Genomic DNA, 4,246 nt, shown 5'->3' with positions numbered 1-4,246 from the left:
TCTTTCTCTCTCTCTCTCTCTCTCTCTCTCCCTCTCCCTTCCACCCCCTTTCTTTCTCTCTCGTTCACTCTCTTTCTCTCTCACACTCTCTCTCTCACTTCTCCTCATCACTTTTCTAAGTAATAATAATAACTCGCCCGTCAATGTATGACGATGACCAATACATATTTCTCCAGCGAAATAGAAGAATTTGACAAATTACAGATAAAGACGATTTGTAGCTTCTGATGTGGCCGATGAGACCAATATAATTGTGGCAGAGAAAATGTTGCACGTTTTGAACATTTAAAAGATCCACTTTCATTTTGTGGATGTACGCAGCTTGCAGGTTTCTCTAATGGTTTCAGTATTGCTTTTTCGTGAAGCCCTATTTGATTTGCTCCTCCCTGTGACAACTGCTCTCCAGCTGGGTCTGTCAGGAGATAGGCTCTCCCATTTTAAAGTATTTATGTTGAAGTCTGTCTTTGTGGCGCTTTCTTTGATCCGCCACCCTTACGCTTCCATGAGGACAGTTCAGAATAGAATACTGCCTTTGGTATTCTGAAATCAGGCATTCTGACAATGTGGCCAGCCCAACAAAGTTGGGTCATTTTGAGCTTAGAAAGCAAACTTTCGGGATTTGTCCTTTTGAGAACTTTGGTGTCTTGGTATTTTATCCTGCCATTTGACGCCAAGATTTCTCCTGAGGCATTCTATATGGAAATGATTGAGCTTCTTGGCATGGCTTTGGTACACCGTCCAAGTCACGATACAACAGGGTTGGGAGGACCACAGCATTGTAAACTTTTGTCTCTGTGCCCCCTTTTAGTGCGAAAGCCACACTGACTTTCAGGTAAGGCGTCATTTGAAAAGAGATGCTTCAACAGCAGATTGAAAAGAATTAGGGCCTGGATCTTCCGAGCTATGGACAAGAGGGATACGCCTCTGTGATTATCACAAGATTGTCTGTCATCTTTGTTTTTGGACAGATGAAAGATATAATATGTATCCCTGTACCCCTGTGGAATACTTCCACATTCCCACATTTGACAGAACCCGGGTCGTTGCTACTACTGACTGAAGTGTCTTTAGGCCATACCCAAAGGGGGGCATTAACATGTTCTTATGCACAGTAGATTTTTAAATTGGCTGATTTATCAGTGTCATGCTCATAATTGTGCCTGAACTGCAACGGGGAACCGCTGCGTTTTCTTTCCTACTCCTTACTATCGTCATGTTTGTCTCTACTTTTTTTGTATGTTTGTCATTACAGACCGAAGGGCTAGAACTTAAACGGCCCCTGGATCGGAAAAGTAAAGTAAAGTAAAGTATGTTTGTCACACTCCTGTGACCCGCTATTTCCTGGGTGCCATAATAGTCGAAGCAGACTTTGTGCTGTTGAAGCTAGAGAGGTGAGCAGAGTAAGCCTGATTCCCTGTATGGACTTCTCTATTGACATCTACCCCTTGGCGCTCATATGACCTTATGCAGTTGCGAGCACCGTAAAAACTCTATGGCACATCTGGTATATGTGCTCTTTGGGGGACAATCAAGGGAGGTGTTCAGTGAGATTTGCGGGAGGGATTCAATTGACTTAGAATTGATTCTTGATGGTCGGTAAAGAACAGTCTCAAAATGTTCGGCCCTGCGTCACGATATCTTTTCTAAGTACTCTTCTATTGTTCACACTTCGTCCATCAAAGGAAATTGTTAATCTCTCCCAGTCCTACTCGGCCCAGTGACAGAAATATGCAATGTTTGACTCGTTATAAGAGAAATGCGCGCAACCTGTACTTATTCATTATGGAAACGTTATTTATCAAATGAGTGTTTTGTGTGTGTGATGTGGGCCAATGGCCTTAACTCTGAATAAACTTACTTACTTACTTACTAAGTACTTTTCTAAGTACATGTATAGCACAAACACTTGGTATAAACTACACATCACGCGTCCCCATGTCCGTTTCCAGGCAAACATCTACATAAACCTGGAGCTGAATCTACCAGCTCTGAGTGGCCGTACAGCCAGGCCCACAACTCAAGACAAGGAGAAGTACCAGGATATAGCAAGGCTACTTTTGGCGCACGGAGCAGAGGTCAGGGCATACAACACGGAGTCTTTCACGCCGATGGACGTGGCGGAAAAAGGAGACGACCCGGTCCTGGTCGATATTCTCAAAAATAGGACTTAATGATGATGACGCTATTGCGTTGTCTCTTATTTGCTGTCATTTCTAATTATTTCATTTTTATTGAATTTTACACTCTAAATTTTTTAAATTTCGTTTCGCCATTTCTAAAATAAGAAATGTATCGTACTTCCAGTTTTACGTCATTTTACTTCAATATTCGTCTTTTAAAAAAAAAAAGTTTATCTTACCCTCAGCGTCTTTCTTTATTTTCTCCACCAATCTGGCCGCAAAAAAGTTTTATCTTTTATAAGGAGAAGAATCAGGGGACGATTCTCTCTCAAAGGTGGTAGCCTCACGTTCATTTTTGTTATCATTTTCATGTTGTCATTCGTTTGTGCATGTCTGTTGTCAATTTCTTTACCTGTCCCTTGGACTCATACATTGTGGAAAAGGTGTTAAAATATCCTAAGCTGGTGCTGTAGTATAGGCTGCCAAAAGCTCTCCATCTATTTCTGTCCAGGGCTATAGTCTCCACCTTTTACAGTTGTTTCCCATTTCCGTCAAGTCCCTCTTTCAAGTGCTTTTAGATATTCGTCTCGTTCTTTTATCTTGTGGATTAAAACTTAAGACTCGATGGGTAATGTTTGTTTTCGGTTTTCTTTAAGTGTTTCCACCCGACTCCCATTTTCTATTTTTTAAATTCTATGTTTAAATACTGTTGATTTGTTTGCACTAAAAGTTGAATTTTTAATGATATCAGGCCAACAAATTTAATTAAAAGATTTTTTTTAAAAGCAACTGTTGGCAAATGCCTGCAACTTTTTAGAAATGTGTTTTGTAAGAGGCCATGTTTCCTGCCCCCAGGGTAAAACACTTGTGACACTGGTGTTCGAAACCTTTTCTCGGCTCTTCTTCCCATAGTTCCTGATTTTTTCACGTTTTATCAAGTAGGCCTACCTGTCGTTTTTATCAGCATGAAAGATGACGAAATCGTTCACCTTTTCCTGAAATTGTTATTATCTTAAGCTTTTTAACTCAGACCCAATTAAGTTATTATGTTCTATTCAATCTGCTTGTATAGGTCGTATGTCAACAGCATAAAGTATGGTACGTGGCGTACCCGCTACTTCCTTGAAAGGGAGCATTCACTCGCACACGTATGCACGCACACACATACACACGCACACACACGCACATACACGCACGCACACGCACACACACGCACACGCACACACACGCACACACACGCACACACACAAACAAACACACACACACGCAGACCGTGCACTTTCAAAGTTGTTCAGTTAGGACGTGTGCATGAGCAAATTCATAAACACATCGTTTTTATACCAAATTGTGACAGTTTAGTTATTCATAAGAGTGTTTGGTGTGTTAACTTTACGTTAAAAAAGACAGTTTCTTTTAATTTAATTAACTGTACAAGGTCTACTTTTACAAACATTTTTAAAGCTTCGTTGCAGTTGTTCTTTGTGTCATTTTCTACAAGTGCTCTTTTTTCAAAATTATTATTGGAGATTAATAAATTATCTTATCATAACTTTGTGTCTTGTTTTCTTTGTTTTTCTGGTGTTTTTTTGTCTGTCTGCCTTACTCTTTCCTCCCAGTTAATGAACAATATTGTGTTGATTTGCTTCCTCATGCAAAACTCAAAAATTAGTTTATCTATTGTGTCTAAATTTATTTGACGAACTCACAATGCCATTATGTAAGAAGTGTCGAAGAAGCGGTGCAAATCGTACCTACTTGTACCACAACAATAAATCATGCAGAGTGCCATGGATTGTCAGTAACTTTCACTGAAGGGTCAAAGTAAGCTTATCGAAACACGTAATCACACACTCTGTGTAAACTGACGATGATGCGCGCTTGTCTCTATTGGTACTCGCCAAGACAAAATCTCATATACATGCAATTTATTGAATGATGTGAAAACTCTATAAAAATTACAAGTCTTTCAACACCATTACATCTTGGATGATGGTCTTATTTTTGAGTCATCGATGAATAATATTTTATGTTCTTTGTGTTTGGCGTGCATGTGTGTGCACATGTGTGCGTGTAATGTGTCTGTGAGTGTGTGTGTGTGTGTGTGTGTGTGTGTGTGTGTGTGTGTG

General features: G+C 40.0%; 1 protein-coding gene across 1 annotated transcript in view; it reads left to right on the top strand.

The window, feature by feature from the left end:
• Positions 1-4,246, top strand: part of LOC101855888 — a 41,432-nt gene that overhangs the window by 29,247 nt on the left and 7,939 nt on the right. Inside the window, exon 11 of the mRNA XM_013085689.2 lies at positions 1,950-2,160. Within this exon, the coding sequence (XP_012941143.2) occupies positions 1,950-2,160 (211 nt within the window). The remainder of the gene's footprint in view (positions 1-1,949; positions 2,161-4,246) is intronic.

Source organism: Aplysia californica, unplaced genomic scaffold, assembly GCF_000002075.1.
Source record: "Aplysia californica isolate F4 #8 unplaced genomic scaffold, AplCal3.0 scaffold00398, whole genome shotgun sequence".
Classification (NCBI taxonomy): Eukaryota; Metazoa; Mollusca; class Gastropoda; order Aplysiida; family Aplysiidae; genus Aplysia; species Aplysia californica.
The sequence above is the reverse complement of the archived record's forward strand: the minus strand, read 5'-3'. Positions and strand labels throughout refer to the sequence as shown.